The 20,581-nt window shown below is 35.5% G+C and overlaps 9 protein-coding genes and 1 non-coding gene across 10 annotated transcripts; 6 read left to right on the plus strand and 4 right to left on the minus strand.

Annotated features, from left to right (window-relative positions):
- Window positions 1-775: 775 nt before the first annotated feature.
- Window positions 776-2,009, plus strand: EV154DRAFT_181995 (uncharacterized protein). Its single transcript, XM_051594248.1, has 2 exons — window positions 776-1,476; window positions 1,540-2,009. Exons 1-2 carry the CDS (start codon window positions 989-991, stop codon window positions 1,892-1,894), a joined length of 843 nt encoding a protein of 280 aa, XP_051459128.1. The 5' UTR covers window positions 776-988; the 3' UTR covers window positions 1,895-2,009.
- A 220-nt stretch (window positions 2,010-2,229) lies between these two features.
- Window positions 2,230-3,594, plus strand: EV154DRAFT_418096 (kinase-like domain-containing protein; the record flags this gene model as incomplete). Its single annotated transcript, XM_051595824.1, has 5 exons — window positions 2,230-2,420; window positions 2,478-2,886; window positions 2,955-3,006; window positions 3,063-3,187; window positions 3,256-3,594. The coding sequence occupies 5 exons, from the start codon at window positions 2,230-2,232 to the stop codon at window positions 3,592-3,594; spliced, it is 1,116 nt and encodes a 371-aa protein (XP_051459129.1).
- A 1,059-nt stretch (window positions 3,595-4,653) lies between these two features.
- EV154DRAFT_t48 lies at window positions 4,654-4,726 on the plus strand. The gene has a single exon. It is a non-coding gene; the product is annotated as a tRNA-Met (tRNA).
- A 319-nt stretch (window positions 4,727-5,045) lies between these two features.
- Window positions 5,046-7,165, minus strand: EV154DRAFT_550444 (coth protein-domain-containing protein; the record flags this gene model as incomplete). Its single annotated transcript, XM_051604925.1, has 3 exons — window positions 5,046-6,302; window positions 6,381-6,864; window positions 7,147-7,165. The coding sequence occupies 3 exons, from the start codon at window positions 7,163-7,165 to the stop codon at window positions 5,066-5,068; spliced, it is 1,740 nt and encodes a 579-aa protein (XP_051459130.1). The 3' UTR covers window positions 5,046-5,065.
- A 1,350-nt stretch (window positions 7,166-8,515) lies between these two features.
- EV154DRAFT_479985 (putative guanine nucleotide-binding protein alpha-3 subunit) lies at window positions 8,516-10,429 on the plus strand (the record flags this gene model as incomplete). Its single annotated transcript, XM_051598302.1, has 9 exons — window positions 8,516-8,526; window positions 8,929-9,086; window positions 9,124-9,308; window positions 9,362-9,525; window positions 9,597-9,725; window positions 9,781-9,910; window positions 9,963-10,201; window positions 10,268-10,295; window positions 10,358-10,429. The coding sequence occupies 9 exons, from the start codon at window positions 8,516-8,518 to the stop codon at window positions 10,427-10,429; spliced, it is 1,116 nt and encodes a 371-aa protein (XP_051459131.1).
- A 2,153-nt stretch (window positions 10,430-12,582) lies between these two features.
- On the minus strand, window positions 12,583-13,602 carry EV154DRAFT_601379 (uncharacterized protein; the record flags this gene model as incomplete). Its single annotated transcript, XM_051607226.1, has 5 exons — window positions 13,426-13,602; window positions 12,944-13,351; window positions 12,781-12,868; window positions 12,685-12,729; window positions 12,583-12,620 (listed from the first exon to the last, which is right to left on the minus strand). Exons 2-5 carry the CDS (start codon window positions 13,229-13,231, stop codon window positions 12,583-12,585), a joined length of 459 nt encoding a protein of 152 aa, XP_051459132.1. The 5' UTR covers window positions 13,232-13,351; window positions 13,426-13,602.
- On the minus strand, window positions 13,436-14,500 carry EV154DRAFT_418113 (uncharacterized protein; the record flags this gene model as incomplete). The annotated part of the gene is made up of 3 exons (XM_051595825.1): window positions 13,436-13,541; window positions 14,123-14,356; window positions 14,418-14,500. Coding segments are annotated over 3 exons (423 nt in total), but the record flags the coding sequence as incomplete, so codon positions are not given.
- A 1,277-nt stretch (window positions 14,501-15,777) lies between these two features.
- Window positions 15,778-16,560, plus strand: EV154DRAFT_503910 (uncharacterized protein). Its single transcript, XM_051600969.1, has 3 exons — window positions 15,778-15,855; window positions 15,923-16,012; window positions 16,072-16,560. Exons 1-3 carry the CDS (start codon window positions 15,829-15,831, stop codon window positions 16,372-16,374), a joined length of 420 nt encoding a protein of 139 aa, XP_051459134.1. The 5' UTR covers window positions 15,778-15,828; the 3' UTR covers window positions 16,375-16,560.
- A 207-nt stretch (window positions 16,561-16,767) lies between these two features.
- EV154DRAFT_503912 (uncharacterized protein) lies at window positions 16,768-19,124 on the plus strand. Its single transcript, XM_051600970.1, has 6 exons — window positions 16,768-17,232; window positions 17,288-17,586; window positions 17,666-17,721; window positions 17,784-18,241; window positions 18,365-18,557; window positions 18,628-19,124. The coding sequence occupies exons 1-6, from the start codon at window positions 16,830-16,832 to the stop codon at window positions 18,986-18,988; spliced, it is 1,770 nt and encodes a 589-aa protein (XP_051459135.1). The 5' UTR covers window positions 16,768-16,829; the 3' UTR covers window positions 18,989-19,124.
- Window positions 18,998-20,250, minus strand: EV154DRAFT_503915 (UNC-50). The gene is made up of 7 exons (XM_051600971.1): window positions 20,096-20,250; window positions 19,972-20,018; window positions 19,881-19,906; window positions 19,753-19,818; window positions 19,568-19,688; window positions 19,257-19,504; window positions 18,998-19,194 (listed from the first exon to the last, which is right to left on the minus strand). Exons 1-7 carry the CDS (start codon window positions 20,219-20,221, stop codon window positions 19,067-19,069), a joined length of 762 nt encoding a protein of 253 aa, XP_051459136.1. The 5' UTR covers window positions 20,222-20,250; the 3' UTR covers window positions 18,998-19,066.
- Between the last annotated feature and the right edge of the window lie 331 nt (window positions 20,251-20,581).

Raw genomic sequence — 20,581 nt, forward strand, 5'->3', positions numbered from 1 at the left:
TTAGACACCCTTAAAGTTATATGATTGAACAAGTAGCCAAGTTTCTGTAATTATATATATGGATACGCCTACATTACACTAAGCAGTAGCATAGAGATACAACTTATCTCCAAATTGTTATAAGTAACCTCTTTATTTTATCACTTTTACCTCTGGTCTCTATACTCCAGTGCAAGTTTACTGAGCTTTTCGTAAAAGCTTTGGTTCCACTTGTCTTCTCTTTTAGCCACTTGGTGATATTTGTGTCAATGCACATTCCCAAGTTTTCTTTTGTGCTTCCTAACACACAGACATTGTATACGTCGACAGTCACACGGCATATTAAACTTTTTTTTTTCTTACAAAATCACAATCACCAAATTTATTTCCTTGCGTATTTAAAATGTCAAGATTGCAAGAAACATTACAAGCATTTGAGTCTGCTTCTGATAGTACAATTACCAGAGAATGGAATGCAGACACCTCAGAAATAGTAGACAAGATTTTAGGTAAACGACGACGTGTTAGAGACGCCAGCGAGATTGAGGAGACGCTAGCTTTCATTTCCACAGGCGAACCCATCTTAAGGTACCAGACGCAAGAATGTTTTCTTCCTCAACGTTGAAAGGAAAACTTATTTATATACAGATTAGCCGATATTTCATCCAATGCTGGAACAATAGAAGAGGAAATTTTAAATATTCTAAATGTAGTGACTAAGTTGAATGAGATTTGGTAAAGATCTTCTTAGAGATACAAAATATTTATGAACCTAAAAGAATTATCATGATACAGCAAAAACCCCGAGACAGAATCAAAAGTTCAGGATTTACTGGCTATTATTGATGAGAGTTATACCCGTAGCAGACACCTTTCAAAATATCATGATCAGGTAAATGCATGTATTGCATACTGTCGATATGGTTACTTATTGTCATAGAAATGTCGAGAAATTGAAACATTAACAACCCAATTCACCGAAATAAATACAGCAGCAAATATTCAAAGCATGAGACAGTACGAAGCAGTTAGAGAGGCAGAAGAGGAAGAGGAACAAGAGGTTGCGAAATTACAGGCAGAATTAGATAAACTTAAATCATACAACGGATTGCTTGTAAAACGTGAAAATGATTATAGACGTATCGGACAGGATATCAAGGAAAAAGCATTACAAGGGTCTTTAAATCCAGAATTACCAGACGAAAATGGGCGGGAGAAAATGGAGGAATTAGAACGGGAGAAAGAAGAATTGGTTCGACTCATTGCAAATGATGATGCATTACTAGAAGAGGAGTCAATAATTCCACCCAAATTATCATCTAGTAAAGAGTTGTATAATGAGATCTGTGCTGAAATAGAGGATTTAATAAAGAGTCCTGCTGAGGATGGTTCACGATTAAGCATTCAGGGTCTTACTGATAAACTAGGATCAGTCATGGCCGGAATGAATGAAAGACTGGATAGACTGGTAGCTATAGATGTGAACGAGAAAGAGATGTAAGTATTATGAATTCACATGAAATGTGTGTAAAGCGTATCTTTAAAAATTGATTATTACAGGTCCGTATATAATCAGCTGTTAACATTCTTTCACAACCGAGCCCTGAACCCCGACGATCGCGAAATTGATGTGGATTCTGAAAAGCTTAGTGAAGCATTTCCCCACATCACCAATACTACCGTACCACAATTAATGTTATCAGATACGTCACTCAGGATTACTGCAGTTCTTTTGAAATTATACAACGAAGGTCCTATGACACTGCAGAACCTTGTTACGTATGTCGACGACTTTTCAAGAAACCATGTTGTCTCAAGCGAAACAACACAAACAATTATTTACAGTTTGGTTGCTGCTGATTTGGTTGTAATTGATCGTCGACATAAAGATAGTCTAGTCAAATTAAAATTGTAATCGGCACTTGTAATCCCTTACGTCAGTCCTTTCATTGTAAAGCGATCTGTGTACTATTCATGTTGATTGGTTGATAAAATACGTCACTTTTCTTTTTTGTAACTGAACAAAAGAAAATTTTCCCTTTATTTTTCCTTTTCTTTCCTTCTTTCTTTTCTCTTTATTTTTATGCAAATTGCATAAGTCTTTTTTTATACATCCTTTAACGAATGAATCTCGAAAATTCGCTTTCAGCAATGTCTATTAATGAAACTGAAGATAAAAAGCCTTCACCACGACCAATGCCTCCTCGACCAATGCCACAAAGAATGTCAGGTCGCTCTGTTTTACCACCCATGAGTAGACCCGGTGGTTCACCTTTACCGCCCATGGCAGGCGGAAGTCCTGGTGGTTTAAGTGGAAGTCCTGGAGGTTTGAGAGGAAGACCTGGTATGGGTAGAATGGGAAAACCTGCCTTGAACTTATCTCAGCTTGGTCTCTCACCAAAGCAAGAACAAACCCCATTCGCAAATTTTTCAAAATATGTGTAAGTGTAACCCTTCTTTTTTTGAAAGCCTCATTTTAGTAATCCATTACTCTATAGTGACCCTTCTGGAAAATTAAATTTCGCCGGCAAAGCCATTATTCACGCAGATGGTGTTGATTTCAGTAATGGAAATAGTTTTGCAATTAAAATGGATGACCTGATATTGCAAGAGGAACTTGGAAAGGGGCAGTATGGTACCGTCCAAAAGGTCAAGCATCGTGTTACTAATGTTACAATGGCCATGAAGGAAATTCGTTTGGAATTAGATGAAACTAAGCTGCATCAAATCTTGATGGAGTTGGATATTTTACACAAAAGTTCTGGTGAATTTATTGTTGAATTCTATGGTGCCTTCTTTATCGAGTCGTGTGTTTACTATTGTATGGAATATATGGATGCTGGCTCACTCGATAAATTGTATGGTTCAGGTGTGCCTGAAGAAGTCTTGGCAAAAATAGCCATTTCGGTATTGTTTATGCTTTTTTTATTATTATCAGAAATTATAAATGTTTACCCTTTTCTTATAATTATCAGATGGTGAAAGGTTTAAAGTTTCTCAAGGATGAGCTTTCGATTATTCATAGAGGTATTACGGGCAGACATATATAAACATGAGCATTGTATTAAATATTGTGATTTTAGATGTTAAACCCACAAATGTTCTCGCAAATATCAAGGGACAAGTTAAACTTTGTGATTTTGGCGTGTCAGGCCAGTTAGAGAAATCCTTGGCAAAAACAAATATTGGCTGTCAAAGTTACATGGCAGTAAGTTGTATTAAAAAAATTACATTTGTAATGAAGAATTACTAATACAATCCTATTTTTTTTCAAAGCCTGAACGTATCAGAGCAGCGAATACCTACTCCGTATCATCTGATGTTTGGTCCTTGGGTATATCGCTTGTCGAAATTGGTGTTGGTCGTTATCCTTACAAATATGATAACATGTTTGCACAATTAAAAGCCATTATTGACGACGAACCACCATCATTACCTTCCGATATATTTTCCCCTGAAGCTGTTGATTTTGTAAATTCATGTCTTCAAAAGGAACCACTTAAAAGACCAGCCTATGCCGATTTATTAGAACATCCATTTATTAAAAAGTATGAAAATGTCGATGTTGATATGGCGAAATGGGCTACTGAGGCATTTGAAGCCAGAAAAAACTAACCTGCTGTTTTACATTTAAAAAAAAAATTGAATAATAATAATAAAAAAAAAAAGGAAAAATAAAGGTCTTTGGACCGATTATCAATTAGTACCAGATAAATAGCTACACTCACTTTTGTAAACAAAGAAGTAATTTTAACCTGTATTTTAAAGTAGGTTCCACCATTTTTATTGATGTTTGTATTCATGATGAGGTCAGGTTTAATTTTTGTGATCATTTTTGATAAAATATGAGCACTGATGTCATGTCAGAATTACTGCATATAGACTGTTTATGTCAGTTTGTCTATCAAGAGTTTGCAACAGCACTACATGATGTAGAGAAGTTAATTTTTGTTACGATAAATCAGGGTATGAATGTATCAAATCATCGAACAAGAAAGATTCGATAAAACCCACTCTTTCTCAATGGATGATATAGTGAAAATGGACATTGGGGTCCAATAAATGGACAGAAAAATGAAGTTTCTAAAATGGTGATAGACATCATATATGACAACATTCTCCATCATGAGAGCGATTTATACCCCTAGAAAAAGAGCAAAAGCAAGTTTGAAAGGAGGTACCCAACAACTGTTGTTACCGTTGTTGAATGCTGAATCAACAGAAATGTGGAATTATATTTGAACAAGGAAAAGTTTTCTTTTTGTGGGAGTATGCTAGGGTAAAGATCCAAGCTATTAACATTAAACTGAACATACCTCCTCCAGCAGAACGTACCTGTGTTAAACAGAACAGAGTAATGTAGCATGATCTGGAGAGGGATACAATCTGGCTATTGTTATACCTGATACAAGAGTACACCCTACAGTGCTATTCGTGATAGTATTCAACATTTAACAGTAGTTTCAAGTTTATATTAAAAACAGAAGGTAAAGGATCTCAAATGAATTAGATATTCCTATAACGATGGGCTTTTAAAAAGCTTTCAGACATGTAGAAACTTGAAACATTTAAAATAGCGTCAGCCAATCAAACATTCGAAACGTGTTTATCACGTGACTTTTTTGTTTATTATAGCCATATCAACTGTTTGCTAAACCAGTAAATCATCCAAATGCTTTCTTGGCTCAGTTGGTAGAGCGTTAGTCTCATAATCTGAAGGTCGGCGGTTCGAGCCCGCCAGAGAGCATTTTTTGCGCTTTTTCACAAAATGTAGTGTGCTTAGCGATTGTGTTTGACAGGATAACAAAGCACCATAAAATATGGCTCTTTTGCTTTGTTTTTTTTTTTTCAGAAAAAAAGGTAAAGTTGAGTAAGATTAAGAATTTGATACCAAAACAATCCTTCAAACAGGAGTAGCACACAATTGTCTAACTATTTTATAAATGTATCGACAATGTAATACGAGAATCTATAAATATTAGAGCAGTCAATACGTTAAATAAGATGATGTCTCAGTAAGTTTACGTAAAGAAAGGTTAGGCAATCTGTTAAACTGAATTTATTTATTTTTTTAAGATAATGTTTATCATTCAATCAACGGCTGGTTGAAAAATGTTAAAATATTATTACTGCGAATAGATAACCAATCCAGTAGGCTCATTGTGTAATTAGAAACCGAAGGTCCAAAAACAGCAGTTTGAAACGACACCCCTTGGAACATCTGTTCTGCATCATTTGAAAGTGACGAGTTAATATTTCCAATTGCGCCAGGCAAAATATCACTAGCTACACGTGGTAAGCTCTGATCCCACGCTACGTCTTGCTCAATCATGTTGTAAACTCCTCTAATAACATTTCCCAGTACTTTGTTGTTTACAAGTTCCGTAGTAATATTAATAAGCAAGTTCTCGAATTCTTGTTTAAAATGAGGCACAGCCATCAAAGCAGGTGGTACGGGACGCTTGTAAAACCCAGGGTAATCGGAATAGTTACCACTGAGCATTTTAGAAGCATTATAAAACATGGTACCCATGGTTAAGTCAAAATCCTGGCCACTAAAAACCAAGCGTTGGTGTACAAGGTCATTATAAAGTATATAGTTATTTCCCATTGTCAGATAGCCATCGGTATCAGACAAAATAATTTCAAGAGCCAGACCACGAAGAAAACTCACGACATCAATTTCTTTTTCCCAGAGTGAAACAGTAGAATCATTGTCGAGAGGTATAGTGGGCTGTTCTGAGATAAATTTGCTTACATCCATGATTCTAGTATAATTAGGGGAGCCAGACGAGGGATCTTCTTTTACATCATATTGACCTGCACTATAAAGACTAACATTGCTTCCTAGATAGGATAGTTCAGCGGGACTGTCTAAAGGTTGCATCTCCCCGTCAGGAGAACCTTTAGGTCTTCCATCGCCGTTCTCAAGGGCACCAAATAGTTCTTTTCCACCAAAGATATCTGCCGTGTAAAGTGCACCATGGTCAAAGTTGGCATCTCCATTAGCAAATTCGTTACGTATCCAGGGTGCCTTAAATGCCTCGGCAACACCGAAAAGCCCAATAGCTCGATCATTGATGTATAGACGTGCGTAACTATATTCACTAGAAGGTTGACCAATGGCCTTTGCAACGCCATAGCTCATATAGTCTCTCATGTAAGACGAATCCATAGACATGGATCGTAACTTGATCCGACGATAGCCATACAAATAATCATCAGTAGGCGTTTTAAAAGAATAGGACACCTTAGAAAGACCCCTCGTTGAGTGTCCAGACAGTGCTACTGTGACGTTGGGAAAGTGGACAACGTCGTCAGGACTAAAGGTAAGACATGTACATGATTAAGTCTATTTTTATGACCAAGAAAAAGGAATGAATCTATGAATTTTCTTTTACCTGATATAAGTCATGTTTAAATGTATATCAATGTCAGCTGTCTGGTTTTGATGGATCATATCTACCAGAGACTGATCACCATAAAAATGAATTGTAGGAATTTCATTGTGGATGTGAAGCTTGGATTGAATTCGGTGAATGATGGGGAGTGAAGGAAGAATATCCGGCATTTCTGGCAGATCAAAATAATTCCACGATCTTCCATAGTAATCATTTGGTGTACTTGTTGTCCCGTCGCTAATAGTACGAGTGAAATTTTCGCTTTCCACGATTTGGTTGTTCTCATTTTCAATAATGACATATTTGTAATCGCCATTATTTGGGGCAGGAGCTTCACCAAAATGAAGTAAGCTAGAGTTTGAGTTGGCATTTGTCAATGGGTAAATATGGTTGTTTACAATGACAGCAACTGTTTCGCCATTGGGGACCAACGATATGACTTTGTAAGTGATGTCTGTTGCATGAATTGCTGCAGTAAACACGACTAAGACAATACATACTGCTTTATTAGGTGTTAGTATAAATAATTTTAAGTGATTATCTATTTAGTCTACCAGCTGTCGATCTCATAATTGGTAACAAAGAATGAGTTAAGAATAAAAAAATAATCTCCTTTCTTTTTTCTTTTTTTTTGGAAGGCATCGCCTATTTATGCATAATTTTTTTTGGGACCTCGGGAACTGATATGATTCGCCACAAATGAATATCATATATATATTCTACCTCGGGGTTTCCTATGGAGATATGCAAGAGGTATTATTCTTACCAAACTGATCACAGTACATTCTTAGAGAAGCTAATAGAATGAGTCGCTTGGCTGCAGGTAGTCCTGGCAATTTAATTTTTAAGTTTTGTTTCGCTATTTCTGTCTAAACAAAAATTACCAAACAAGGATATCTGCATCAAATTTGTTCCAAGGTACAGAAAGTAGAAGTGAGGATAAGTCAATAGAAGATGAAATAAAACACTGATAAGATCCTATTGATCATTAAAACGGAGTTACAATCTCTATTAAATTCGTACTTACAAACAATCAAAAAGAAGAGATTGCACAGTTTATGCATATTTGAGGCATTTTTAAAATCTCATGGTAGGCAGCAAATCTTTAATTGTAACAAAGTTAGTATGACAGTATTTATGGTGTTGCTACACAGCGTAGTAAATAAACTCTAGTATAATTGGAGACATATAGCTGTTACGTTGTAATACCTGATCAATAGATCTGTACCGTCGTATCAACTTTAAATCTTTTGTTGTCTCAATGGCCAGTTACATCGGCAGCATATAATGTCTACATTTATTTATAATTTGTAAAGAAGCAATTTTTTATCTAAGTGTTGTATAAAAAAGGTAACTTTTTGTTCGTCTCGTTACATATATTGCCATTGTACGGGCACCGTCGGGTACATCTACAGAAAAGCGTCGAATATGTTATTTTTGAACTATAATCTGAGATCTTGTAGTGTAACAATGTGGAGATTGGATTTTGCACGGATTAAGAAAGTATTATGGGTAAGTTTCTTTTGTATTCATACCCTTTTTTTTAATAGCTTCATCATACCTTATGGTTAGTTTTGGTATGGTTCTGTTTTTGCTTAGACTTCCAGACTAATGTACTTAGATAGCATTACCCCCACAAAATATAAAGTGCCACGATGATAGGTACGTGTTTCACCAGCCGTGGTAACATTTATACTCGTGGCAACTATTCATACTTTATATTTTTCCCGTATTAAACTCCAATTTGTGATAATAACATACTAATTGCATAGATATTCCAAATACAAGCCAATCCTTTTTTTTTTTTTTTTTTTTTTTTTTTTTTTTTTTTTTTTGCCCTGTTCAGCCCGCACGTGCAATAAGTATGTAGCCCCTTCAGCATCATAATGCATTTATGTAACATCCATTAGTAGGCAGGGGTTGCTTCCTTTTAAAAGCCATAATAGAAAAGCTTAAACACATTGTTTATATTGTCATTTGACATTTCATGTGCACAGTCTGTGAGGTAACATTGTACTGCTTTTTTAAAATGTAACACTTGGAATTCGCCTACTGCGATAGTGTATGAATAAAAAAGCGTATAGTTACACCAATACTGTATTGACAGTAACTATCCCGAATTTGTAGAATAATCCATGCTTAGAAGGTAATTATGGGATGTAATACGGTCCACAAGTCAAACAATTCAATTATGCACAACAAAGAGATGCAACTATATGCGCATTATAGTTATCTCTGTGCATTCATAAAGACCATCTAATGGACGAGTGTCCATATTAGACTTGTCGTAAAAGAATCAGATTAAGCTGAGATACGCTCTGGTGAAACCTTTTGAAGCAATTGCAGTTGAATAGAAAGAAAAAAGAAGCGCGTCAAATTAACACAAAAAAAAAAAAACTTGTGGCAAGGACCTGGGGGGTGGGGGGCAGGTGTTTCACCTCACCTAAATCGGAGTTGATGCGTTTTCTTAGAGGGTATCAAAAAAACAATTGAATTTTTTTTTCTTTCTGTCTGATACACCTTCAAAAATTATATATTATTTCGTTAGTTTTTTACTTAATATGGGGCTATGTCATTCTTCGGAAGAAGACAACCATGAGCATCAACGTAGTAATGAAATTGATAAACTCATTGAAAAAGAGAAAAGCAACAGAGAAAAAGAATGCAAGATTTTGTTATTGGGTACATTCATATTAATATTCACATGTATGAGTCATTAAGAAACTGAAGTGTTTACATATAGGGTCTGGTGAATCTGGAAAGTCAACATTGTTAAAGCAGATGAAGATTATCAACCTCAATGGATATTCAGAAGACGAATTATTTACATGGCGAGCAACAGTATATCGTAATGTTGTCGAGTCAGCACAGACAATTATCCAAACCATAGCAGAAGCGGGCATGACCTATGAGAGGCCTGAATTAAACGTAAAAAAACATTTTCCTTATCCATACTGCCTTAACTTACCTGTCCCTTTTAGAACAATGTTGATCGAATATTAGCCTATAGAGTTTCAGGAAACCCAAAGAGTCAATTAAGCCCAGAAATCATTGCCTTAATAAAGCTATTATGGAAAGACCCCTCTGTGATTACATGCTTCACAAAACGAGAGAATGGATTATATCTGATGGACTCGGCACCATAGTAAATAGCAAACTAAATAGATCAAGAGAGAGAGAGAGAGAGAGAGAGAGAGAAAACTAACGAATACCTAGTTTTTTTGATTCACTTGATCGTGTAGGCCAAGCAAATTATTTACCAAATGAACAAGACGTCTTGCGGGCAAGATTAAAGACTACAGGAATTACAGAAATACAGTTTCAATTAGGAAGTTTATTAATACAGTAAGGCAAATCCATATACATCATATTTAACATGTGATTTTAATTCCTTTTTAAGTATGTTTGATGTTGGTGGACAACGCTCAGAACGGAAAAAATGGATCCACTGTTTTGACGCAGTGACATCCATTATTTTCTGTGTAGCATTAAGTGAATATGACCAAGTCCTATTGGAAGAATCAAATCAGGTATTTTTTAGAGTTATTTGCATCTACTACCTTATTAATCATATTTGCTTAGAATCGAATGCTTGAAAGTTTGGCCTTATTTGAGTCTATTGTGAACAGTCGATGGTTTATTCATTCATCTATCATGCTCTTTTTAAACAAGGTGGATATATTTAAAGCAAAGATTGCCGGTGCTCCACTTGAAAATTACTTTCCTGATTACGGAGGGGGAAACGATGCAAATAAAGCTGCTAAATATATCCTATGGCGATTTTTGCAGTGTAACAGAAACAAGCTAAACATCTATCCTCAGTAAGTCGCTCTTAATTTTTCTTTTCTTTCCAGTAATTCTTATTTTTTGATTTATAATTATAATAGTCTTACACAAGCTACTGACACTTCTAATGTAAGTTACTTTTATTCCATTTATGTACATTTAAAAGATATTAAACCCTTTTTCTTTTATAGATTCGATTTGTGTTTGCTGCTGTTAGAGAAACCTTATTACAAAATGCATTAAGGGATTCTGGCATGTTGTAATCATGGGTCCCCTTTTTTTTTTTTGTATATTCTCTATCATCTATCTTTTCTTAATATTTCCTCCCCCTCTTAATGCAAAAACTCCAAAGAAAAAAATGAGAAAAAAGAAAAAAGCATACATTTTAGTCTTTTCTTTTTCTTTTTCATTTTCTTTTCTTTTTACTTAATACAACAAACTGCGTATATATCATCTCAACTCCTTTTTTTTTCAAATTTATACCGTGTTTAATCTACTTCAAAATAATAAATTTAGATGTTTCAATATTTGGGACAGCTGAACTAAAACATCAAAGACAAATCAATCATTGGTAAGTAAAGACAAATACATCAATGACGACCAAAAGACCACAGTATAATGATACGCTTTTTCTTTTCAACCAATTTCTACTATGTACATGGGATCGTCTTTAGTTAAGTTCTAATGGTGACCAAAATTATATTCAAGTTTTCAATGAGCTGGTGTTATATCTGAAGAAAATTTCATTTCTCTTGTGTGGAACAGGAATTTGACCGTTGCTTTGGGTTACAACGTATTTTGCTTGGACTTTAAAAGGCCAGAACGATTATGTCGACCATGTACAACTCTGTTTATCAAGGCCAAATAGAAAAAATTCTAGTCAACTGGTAGTAATCAATCTTTGAAAGAAATAATAATATCTTGTTTGTAGCTACCACTACGTACATCCATCAACACAGAGGGTACGCTTTGAAAAATTACAAACAGATTCTAAAAATAACGCATTACTCGCACTTTAAATTCAGGCCAATGAACAGTCATTTTCGGACTACAGCAAAAAAAGAGGACACTCATAGATATCTGTGTATCATGTTCTAGCAATTTACAGGCTGAAGCAACTCAGACCGGAACTTCCGTTTAAAGAATTTAATTAATAAATGCTATCTCATTTTATAAACAATTATTTGTTACAAAGACGAGTAAACCTGAGTTATTTAATAGATTTGTTAACCAAAGTTCTATTGCTTAATACTCGCTCACAATAGTCGAATTTAGTCACTTTCAATAAGCAGATACTTCACCCACAAATTCATGTGAAAAATTTAAGTAGAAGACGGAGTGTCTATGGCTTTAGTATCCATCTATGCACCGCTGTAAACATGTTGAAGATCGTCTGACCAATTTGGGAAAGGAGTTTACGGCTTTTTTTTTTTATTGAAGCTACGATTGGATAGGTGCTACATACTGTATCTGTGACAAGTTAAATTTATCAAAAGGCTTGTTCGGGGACGGCTAAATAAAATATAACCCCCGAACCAAATAAAAAAAAGTATAAATATTGGTTGTAAAAGCTGCAAATTTTTTTTTTCCTTAACAACGCAAAAATCACCAATTGAAATAAAAAGCATTCGTGTGAGATGGTTACCTCGGTAATTATCGCTGATACATCGAAATCGTCAAACAATTGAAGAGTACCTTTTAACACATGAGATGGGTGCACAGAATGGTTAGGATTGGTCTTCGTATCAACTTATGGCATTATGTGCAATTTCGTGAGTTTCAGCTTTATAAAATCCTTAAAATAAAGAAAATGAAAAAAAAAATTACGGCTAAACGCAATAACCATCTGCGCTGTAATTGCACCTACATTGACTTGAGTGACGTATGGAACTTAAAGCTTTTTAATACTGGCGTACATGTTATAGAGTTGCTATTTCTTCCGACTAGCAAAAGAAGTGAGCATTACGCTATTAAGTATGCCAATAGATTAGAGCATCCCCAGCAGTACCCGATAAAAAACACTAAAGTTCAAGTTCTTTTTTAAATCCAGCAATCCCATGAAAATCTCCGATGCGTCAAGAGTGGCAAAAAGCTTTTCGATAGGCAGGCCTGGAAGTCTGACAGCATTAAAAGATCGATACGATTTATGATGTGTAATATGTGACTTTAATTATTCAAGCAAAAAAAAAAAAAAAAAAAAACCAACTAAAGTGTAATGTTCGTTAAAGTGGAGAAATAGAATAAAGAAAGAAAAGAAAAGAGAAAAGAAAGAAACAATATTTTTGACAGTATTTATAAAAGAGGGAAATGGTAGAATAACAAAGTAATGGCGAAGACTGAAGGCAACAAGAGCAAACCGTGACGCTTACATTTCATGTGGCTCGTTGGTCAAGGAAATAAACAACTTTTTCTTTGTTCAAAGCAATAAATCTTTAACCTGGAATAAAAACCATACTAGATATTTAACTTAGTCCCTGTTTTTCTTTTATTCTTTTTATTTTTCTGTGTAAACCAATACCGTTTGCCACATTCACGTTTAATTGGATGTATTTGCGGTCTTTGCCTGCCAACGACAATTTTTTCTGTGAAAAAAAAAAAACTAATTTCTTCTTACGACTAGACTCTTTCATAACTCTTTCCATGGCATTAGTTGGATTGTTCTGGCAAGTTTCATAAATCAAGGAAAGATCGTCCAACATCGTCTAAATATTTCATTATTAGTGCCTTCAATTCTAATTTTTCCCTTTGAAAGCTTTCGATAGCTACTTAATACTTACTTCCACCATACTCAATCCATCGATCAGCCTTTCTAAATCAGGTAATTGCTTGAGCTTGGAAGGGAAAGAAAAACTGAACTCTTCATCAATGACATAAACGCCACGGGAAGGAAGTCTTACAACATAGACATGAGCGTCCATGCCCATGATTTGCATGATTGGGAACCTCATGCTTCTGATTTCCTTTACAGTGGCAAAAGGAGCTGTCTCCAAAAAACTGTTGAGGTGACATTTGCTTGCCAGGGTCGACCTCAACTTATCACTATACAATTTATTCTTGATGGCCATTTTGCAATCTCTGCTGCCATACCATCGACTACTACTTTTTCATCATTCATGACGAGGACATATAAATCCAGCTTAAATCTGAGGCATTTGGATTTGCATGGAGTGGTGATTGTAACCCCCCTTTTAAATAGACAAAGTATTGGGTCAATAAGGAAATATAACAAGATAATATTAACTGGGTTAAACTTTCTTACCAACGTAATGTCATATTTTACTTATGAGCAAAAAAACCTCAATGATGTGGGCCCAGAATTTGAGCTTGTAATCTTCCTCACTGTAGTTAGAGCGAGCATTTAGTACAAGAGGAACCCTTCATTCAGATAATTGGTATTTGCGGCTGGTTGAAAGGCCAATGCCGCGAAGCTACCATCTGCTGGATAATGGCCGAAAGCCTCTAAGTCAGAATCCATACTGAAAACGATGCTACTGTGTTTTGAATTGTACCAGATGCGTACTAAAAATAAAGCCTCGTGCTTGAAAACCTTTACTTGTGAGATAGGCCTTGTAGCGGAAATGCTGCTTGGCTGTATTTGCGAATGATAATGCTTATACTTCAAAATGATAAATCGCATGCAGACGACATGAAATGGACGGGGTATTGTAAGTAAATCCAATGTCGTTCTGCGTGCATAGACAAACTACAATGGTTTTTGTTAGATTCTATCTCCGCATTTACAATTTACAAATACTGTACATGTAATCATAGATTATTTTGATATTTTTATCTTCTAGATTTCTGGTGCGGTATTTGTAGATGGTATGGATGGTGGCGTTCAGGCTCTTGACAACACAACCAACCACGTGTAGTACAATTGCTTCAGCCAACCTACTGGATACAATCGATGCATTTTTTTTTTAACGAGGGGAGTCTGTCAGTTTTGATCTTTAAACAAGAAAGTATTGCACATAAAACTCGTTAAATCATTCATCATGGTTCTCATTTGCAAAGCAAACGTATTTACCTTTTTGATCTGCTTGATAAGTGTAGGAATATTCATAGACTCTGAATCGAGTGCAAGGAGTGTGAACTTGGCCTTAATTAGTTTTTGAACAGGAGCGGTGAAGTGGCTCAGTTGCAAATTTGTTGGCTGATTTGTTAGGTCCAAGATACAATTTTTGGACAAACTATAATAGAGAAGAGTTATAACATCATAATATTTATGCTAGAGACTATATAAAAACTTACTAGTAAAAGTATCTAGATTTTGCATCCTCGACCTCCATTTCATCTGCAAGATTCAGCAGATTTTCTCCTAATGTACCATCTAAACCAGAAAAACGAACTGTGTCTTTTGATCCGATCTGATGCAGTATGATATTATATGTAAGTAGTCAGTCAATTAATCCAAAAAGTATATTATTCGCGCAATACAAAACATACTTTTTGAGTTTTTTTTGGCTTTGAAGAGCTTTCACCTTCATCAAATATCTGTTACAAATGTTGTTACAAAGAGAATAAAGAATTAGAAAGAGGAGAAACCTTGTTCATAGTAGTTGATCACATACAGTAGCCGCTCAATTTAAGGGTGACAGAAACTTCTGGAAATTACGCCCTTATATCGAAAGCCGCGACTACCTAGGTTAGACGCGACAGACGCAAACTTGTCTATCATTGCTGCGAAAAAAATGTTTGTTATTCGGACATTAAATAAAGTTGATCAAAAACGTGAATACTAACCTCCAAAGAAGGTATTACACCGCTTAAAATAAGGGTCAGAGATATGAAATCTCACCCTCAAATAAAATAGTGCCGAAGGTGTTTTTCATAAATAAACCCTTAAATAGAAAACACCCTTAAATCGAACACCCTTAAATCAAGCACCTCTTCTGATAACCGGATTCTTTGTGATTGCACTTTAGATGCCAGCATAAGATGTGTATCTGCACATTGAGAGAGAGAGCTTAGTTGTTCTTGTGACATTTGATAGCTTGATGAATACTACGAAAAAGATAAACGTAGTGAAGCGTGTCAGCGTTTCTTTAAAAAACGAAAATTATTATTGGCTAACCAACCTTTTTACAATACTTATTATTATCCTTCATACAAAAGATAGTACTATGCATAATTTTTTTTAAAAAAAAAAATGAAAAGAAGAAGAAAAGAACAAAGTGTGTGTGTGAACAGGTTTTATATGTTGACTGATAAACAAGGACTGGTTTACGTCAGGATGATTTAATTGTTTATTTAACTAAAAAAGTGTGTGAACGAATTTATTTATAATATGATAAACAAGAGCTTATGTCAGGACAATTTATATGTTTATTTAGATAATCATTTATAATGTTTCAGCCTTTATCTATGATGGAAACATCTGACAATACCCCCAAGCTTATGGAAAAAGAAATTCCGAACTTAGTAATTGTCTAGTAGCGTTTTAGTAATAGCATTTACCTATAGTTAAGTGTGATGTGGCACGTTAATGAACGTAAGACTTTGTGAAATCAAAAAAAAAAAAAAAACTTGATATTGTCCAACCCGGATTTTGGCCGGACAGGACCGGGGAGTATAAAGTACGTTTGAAAAAAAATACATTAAGTATCAGACAGTCTTTATTTTTTTGTCACAGTGAAACTGTATATATTTTTTTTTTTTTCATATGAGCGATTCAGAATACGAGGAAGAGGTAATTTCTCTCTCTCTTTTTTTTTCTGCTTTGTAACAAGGCCGATATTAAGTTCATGTTAAAGTAGACGACCTATGTCGTATTCGACTTGGGAAGCATAGCCCCTTCAGAATTTATAGACGAAGTTTCTATCAAAAATGGTGGCTGTAGAATCATTGTAAGTAAAACGCCTAAACTCACTTGTCAATCTTATAACTGACCAAAAGAAAATGACAGGGACTGGAAGAAGGAAAACCTTACTTACAATTAGGTGAACTTACATTAGAAGGCACTGTCGATGAAACCATTGGCACTCACCTAATGTTTGAAATGCAAGATAAAGATCCTTCCAAAATCCCGCCTTCTTTAGCCGCTGTCAACCCCAACAAATCTGAGCCAAAGGAGACAAAAAAGACATTGGTATACCAGTGCTCCACTGAGAATGTGGTTACGTTGGAAACTATTACCTTGACACCAAAAGTTGCACAACAACCTAAATCCACTCCAAGTGAAACCTCAATTATTGATGCTATCTGTTAAAGGAGAATGACACTACAATCTTAACAAAGCAATAAAAGATTTTTATAAGATGATGCTTTTCGATCCAGAAATTATAGCTGACATTGAGCATAATTGACCCACAGACTTAAGTGATCTGTGTGACCGATGAATGTAGCTGAAACGGTCAGTGGTATAAAGGGAGATAGAGTACTTTTAGGCGTTCGGGTTGAAGGTGTCAGGTCAATAGGATATGTATTTCGCACGGGTAGCACGGGGTCAATGGTGGCAAACCTTAAAAAATGTTGTGAGATGTCCTGCAGTCACTGATGATTTGTGTTTCCGCTCTGAAATGGCATGTGCTTCACACACTGTCCAGTATGTATATATAGGCTTTATTTTTGCCCCTTTATTTTCTCTTTCTTTTTCCTTTGTAATCTAAGTAAAAAAAAAAGGAAAGAAAAAAGAAAAGAAGGTGAGTCAATGAAATAAGACAAATGGCTCAAGGAAAAAACCGAATTTACTTTGCAATTGCGTCCGTGATTTCCTCGATTCCTGCTCTATTTGCAATTTATGCGTTACAAGACAATCTCATGTTCCTAAGCACCATTTTATTCGCTTTGTCCTTCATTAGCATGGGTCTTTCTACATTTCTGTTCTTGGGCTACAAGACAGTCAAGCACGGTTCCCCCATTGTTTTCACTATGCTGAACAATGTCAGTAAAACACTGGCTCCCATCGCTAATTATTTATCAGGCACCACATTTATAGGCCCACTCTTTTCTATTGTTATTCGCTTCTTCTTTTTCTTGGGATTTATTGTTTTACTCATGAGTGATCAGCTTGTACGAGCCTTGCTAAGATTTGTTGTAGGCAGACACCCGTCCAAACGAAACTACTGTAAGTTTATGATTACTGTTTTTAGATGGATACTAATGAATATATTGTCACGTAGCTATTACGAATGCTATGGATCCACGCATAGAAATGTTCGATGACAGTATCCCGAGAACCAAGCATTTAGAGGACCGAGAATTATTTAAAAAGAGAAAAGAATTACGCATGACAGAGGATGGTGGAGCTGAATCCCGAGAACTCACTTCCTTGTTAAAACGACCCAAGTACTCGGTACCGTTAGCATATACGCTTTCAGTTGCCAGCAGATTGGTATATGAAGATGTTGATGTGATCAAGTATGAGTTGAAGAAGGCTGGATTTGATGTGGATCACACATTTCGTCCTATTGCGTACAAGGTGGGGTAAACATTTTAAACATAAATGTGTGGGGGAAGGGAGGTTACACACGGTTTTATATTAAACTTTTTTATATTAGAACATTTGCGCATTTATTACGGAAAAGGATGATGACATTTTATTGGTGTTCAGAGGGTACAAACAAGATATATTTGTAAAAAAAATATGTAAAAGTAAATAACACCAATTGCATTTAGAACCAATCCTCTTAATATCCAAAACTACTTGACGAACATTACTGTCAGCATGACGGATGTGAAATCACAATGGGGGCCTATGGGAAGAGTGCACAAGGGCTTTTGGAATGCAATGGGAGAGCCCAATAAAAAAAGACCTCAAGCGACCGAAGAAGTCCGAAAAGACACTAACAAACCTGTGTCAAATAGTGCTATTTTAAGGATAGAATTGATTAATACGTCTGTGTACCGAACGATTGTTTCTGCTGTTCAAGGGCTGGGAAAGATTATTAAGTTTGTCACGTTTAATTTATTTCACCATGTCAAGGAGCCTGTTGATAGTAGTTGGATGGGGCCTGATACGGATATTCGATCCAATAGTATGTACGCCTTGGCCGAAGAGCACATCCTTCACTTGATCAAACGAGATCATGATGCGACTCAATCATCCAGAAGAAGATCGGGTTTATCACATGGGAGTACAACTGCACCATCAAATAAAAAAAGAGGCTGTTCATTACGGGTCATTCACTAGGCGGTGCCCTGAGCACAAGTAAGTGCTATATTTGATAATGGTACTTTCAACTAATAGCTATAAATAGTATTTTTGGCAAAGATGTTACAGTCTAAAAGCCCTTTGCTTGAACATTTCTCCGGCTTATACACTTATGGCCAACCCAAGATTGGTGACGCCGAGTTCTCCAAAGTATTTAGCCCTCGCATGACGAGTAAGATTTTCCACCATGTTTATAATAATGATATTGTCCCAAGAACACCCACCATGTGGAAATACTAGTAAGTGACCTCAATTACATTACGTATAACCTTGATTGACATATGATTTTTTCCTCTCTTCCCCAAAAAGTACACCACCTGGAACCCTTGTTTATATTGACTCGGCATTTAATATCACCATCTACCCTCCCAACCCATACACCAATGAACCTGTGCCAGTCAGACATATCTCCTTTTTACATCTTTCGGGTCTTTTAAACCGTTACGTGATCCGTAGGCTGGCTCGCGAGAATAAGATACGGATCCTATTTCGTATTATTTTTCCCTTCTTTTTGAATGATCATTTCCCAAGTGAGTACTCGGAGAGTTTAAGACACGGTACTGTACATTGGGTCATTATGGCTGCTGGGGGTCTAGAGGGTGGTCATGAAGAACAACAACAACCAAAGAAAGGCACACAAAGACGTTATAGTATGGTCGATGTTTCTTAATAAATTATACCCCCCAATATGTACATATCCCTATTGTAATTTATTCTAAAATAAAGTAAAAAAAAAAAAAAAAAAAATCTATTGTGAAAAGTAATGTCCAAGTACGTATTGTGAGATATTTAAACCAAACAAGGAAGCAATAAATAAAGCGATACAAAGTGCGATAGGATATAAGAGTAATTCCGTATGCACCAAGAAGGGTAAGGCTATTAAAAAAAAACAAATTTCTTAGTAAAAGTTTATCTGTGTATACCTATTCTTTCTTTACCATTGAAGCCTAGAAACGTGCCCACCATGTACCAGATTAATGCAATGCAATACATGAGGTTACCCATCAACATGGATATCCAACTATCTTTGAGCAAGAGTGGTAAAAAAAACCATTGTACGACATAGAGGATCATGTACACGGGTAAAAATGAATTACAATGAACGTCAAATGCATATGGCCATTCTACTTTTTGAGCCACTGCATAAGTGTTTATATTCTGCGTAAGAAATTTGTTTGTCATGTACCTGCGTTATTTAACAAGGAAAAAGGTTAACTATATTTTCCTCCTTATATTTTCGCAACTATACCATGTAGCGGTAGATATCAGAGATCCAATGAACAAAAACTCTAAAAAGATCATGGATAAAACGGTCTTGATGGCACCATAGATGCCCAGATCATATGTGACACTCCACACAATCGCACTGACTTTTTTTTTTTATAATAATAGGTTATTGACATAATTCTGACATTTGATTTAAATGTGTCTTACGGGTGATAAACAAGATCAATAACACAAGGAATGCTGGATCATCTCTTGACCATTGGTTCTTCGTTTCTAATAAATATCAAAGAATTAATGCTTCTTTTAGACACTTGTTTTTCAAAATAAGTTCATACGTTTATGATAATAAATATTTCGATATCTGCATGATAAAAATAAAAATAAAAATTAAAAAAGTTGCTTTCCTAAAAAAAAAAAAAAACCTACACTCTTCTCGGTGCTATTAACAAATAACACATTTGCCATATAGCAAACTGCCAGGTAAATAGTTAATGAAGCATTCGAATGTTACGCTTTTTTTTTTTTTTTTTTTTTTTTTTTTTTGATATACCTCAAAGTCCATTTGTGGAAACCGAAATAATCTTCGTAGCAAGGCTGGTCCTTGTTTACCGCGTCTACTTCCTCCATCATACATAGATGACGGGTTATAATTATTAGTAGTTGGTAATATCGACATTGTCAGTGTAAAAAGAAAAAAAAAAAAAAAAAAAAAAGAGAGAGAGGGGGAAAGAAAAACAATATTTTTAGTTTTTTTATTTAGATTTTTTTTTGTTTTGTAGGACTGCTTTCATTTAGATGTAGTAGTACTTGTTAAAGTTCTTTTGACCTTCTAATTGAAGCATACAGGACTCGATGCCAAAGTCCTTGTGATGAAAGTAGTATGGGATCATCGGCATAAATACTTGTGGGCGAGTCTTTCTCTTATTATTTGCTGCGGGTGGAGGGATAGTGGATGGAGGAGTCGTTTCTGCTGCGACATGTAGTTTGGCAGAAGAGATAGGATAATCATTGATCAATAAGCTAGAGAAAGGAGGCA

The sequence above is a fragment of the Mucor mucedo genome (genome assembly GCF_025094135.1).
Source record: "Mucor mucedo strain NRRL 3635 chromosome Unknown EV154scaffold_31, whole genome shotgun sequence".
NCBI classification, from domain to species: domain Eukaryota; kingdom Fungi; phylum Mucoromycota; class Mucoromycetes; order Mucorales; family Mucoraceae; genus Mucor; species Mucor mucedo.

Excerpts from the sequence above, each read along its gene's own strand:
- EV154DRAFT_181995 (XM_051594248.1), top strand. The coding sequence starts at position 989 with ATGAGACAGTACGAAGCAGTTAGAGAGGCAGAAGAGGAAGAGGAACAA. Across the intron at positions 1,477-1,539 it reads GATGTGAACGAGAAAGAGAT|GTCCGTATATAATCAGCTGT; the intron begins GTAAGTATTATG and ends TGATTATTACAG.
- EV154DRAFT_503910 (XM_051600969.1), top strand. The coding sequence starts at position 15,829 with ATGAGCGATTCAGAATACGAGGAAGAG. Across the intron at positions 15,856-15,922 it reads ATTCAGAATACGAGGAAGAG|ACGACCTATGTCGTATTCGA; the intron begins GTAATTTCTCTC and ends ATGTTAAAGTAG. Across the intron at positions 16,013-16,071 it reads ATGGTGGCTGTAGAATCATT|GGACTGGAAGAAGGAAAACC; the intron begins GTAAGTAAAACG and ends AGAAAATGACAG.
- EV154DRAFT_503912 (XM_051600970.1), top strand. The coding sequence starts at position 16,830 with ATGGCTCAAGGAAAAAACCGAATTTACTTTGCAATTGCGTCCGTGATT. Across the intron at positions 17,722-17,783 it reads ATTTTATTGGTGTTCAGAGG|AACCAATCCTCTTAATATCC; the intron begins GTACAAACAAGA and ends AATTGCATTTAG. Across the intron at positions 18,558-18,627 it reads CCCACCATGTGGAAATACTA|TACACCACCTGGAACCCTTG; the intron begins GTAAGTGACCTC and ends TTCCCCAAAAAG.
- EV154DRAFT_503915 (XM_051600971.1), bottom strand. The coding sequence starts at position 20,221 with ATGTCGATATTACCAACTACTAATAATTATAACCCGTCATCTATGTAT. Across the intron at positions 19,907-19,971 it reads TTAATAGCACCGAGAAGAGT|ATATCGAAATATTTATTATC; the intron begins GTAGGTTTTTTT and ends TTTATCATGCAG. Across the intron at positions 19,689-19,752 it reads ATTGATCTTGTTTATCACCC|TCAGTGCGATTGTGTGGAGT; the intron begins GTAAGACACATT and ends AAAAAAAAAAAG.